This window comes from Orycteropus afer, unplaced genomic scaffold, assembly GCF_000298275.1.
Source record: "Orycteropus afer afer isolate SDZICR_OR568_19922 unplaced genomic scaffold, OryAfe1.0 scaffold00002, whole genome shotgun sequence".
Taxonomy (NCBI): Eukaryota; Metazoa; Chordata; class Mammalia; order Tubulidentata; family Orycteropodidae; genus Orycteropus; species Orycteropus afer.
Genome location: NW_006921589.1, coordinates 5,481,865 through 5,482,954, shown reverse-complemented (window position 1 = coordinate 5,482,954; position 1,090 = coordinate 5,481,865). Strand labels below are relative to the sequence as shown.

General features: G+C 44.5%; 1 protein-coding gene across 1 annotated transcript; it reads left to right on the top strand.

Annotated features, from left to right (window-relative positions):
* Window positions 1-221: 221 nt before the first annotated feature.
* On the top strand, window positions 222-665 carry LOC103210367 (60S ribosomal protein L23a-like). The gene has a single exon (XM_042783680.1). The coding sequence runs from the start codon at window positions 222-224 to the stop codon at window positions 663-665; it is 444 nt and encodes a 147-aa protein (XP_042639614.1).
* The last annotated feature ends 425 nt before the right edge of the window (window positions 666-1,090 follow it).

Genomic DNA, 1,090 nt, shown 5'->3' with positions numbered 1-1,090 from the left:
GAAGGATCAATCTGCTGAATGATGAGAGGTTATGTGAAGAGAGAAGTCACAGCTTTCTAGCCATCCCCAGCAGAACCTCAGACTTATGGATGAAGCCATGATACACTCAGTTCCAGTTGACCCACCAAATGGGTAAAACTACTGCAGTGAGCCTATGTAAGACAATAACCATCCCAAAGATCTTTGAGAAATATTAAATAAAACCACAACTTTTAGTGAAGATGGTGCCAAAAGTGAAGAAGGAAGCCCCTGTCCCTCCTAAAACTGAAGCCAAAGCAAAGACATTGAAGGCCAAGAAGGCAGTGCTGAAAGACGTCCATAGCCACAGAAAAAGGAGATCTGGACATAGCCCAACACTGTGGCTCCGAAGGCAGCCAAAATATCCTTGGAAGAACACCCCCAGGAGAAACAAGCTTGAGACCACTATCCATCATCATGTTTCCCCTGGCCACTTATTGGCTGTGAGGAAGATCAAAGATAACAACACACTTGTGTTCATTGTGAATGTCAAGGCCAACAAGCACCAGGCTGTGAAGAAGCTCTATGACATTGATGTGGCCAAAATCAACTCCTTGATTGGGCCTGATGGAGAGAAGAAGGCATATGTTCTTCTGGTTCCTGACTACAATGCTTTGGATGTTGCCAATAAAATTGGAATCATCTGAACTCAGTCCAGCTGGCTAATTCTAAACATAATCTCCACAAAAAAATAAGAAAGAAGAGAAAATCACTAAGTTATGGAGTAGTTTGCTGCACAGTGATAAATAACTAAATATACGGGATGAAATGTTAACTCTTACTTTGTTGTTGTTGTTAGGTGCCATTGAGTCGTTTCTGACTCATAGCAATCCCACGCACGGCAGAACAAAACACTGCCCGATCCCGCGCCAGCTCCATGATCTTTGCTATACTTGAGCCCATCGTCGCAGCCACTGTGTCAATTCATCTTGTCGAAGGACTTCTCCTCTTTCGTCACCCCTCCACCTTACCAAGCATGACATCCTTCTCCAGGGAATGGTCCCTTCTTACAACGTGACCAAAATAGGTGAGACGAAGTGTGGCCATTCTCGCTTCCAAGGAGGATTTCGGC

Excerpts from the sequence above, each read along its gene's own strand:
- LOC103210367 (XM_042783680.1), top strand. The coding sequence starts at position 222 with ATGGTGCCAAAAGTGAAGAAGGAAGCCCCTGTCCCTCCTAAAACTGAA.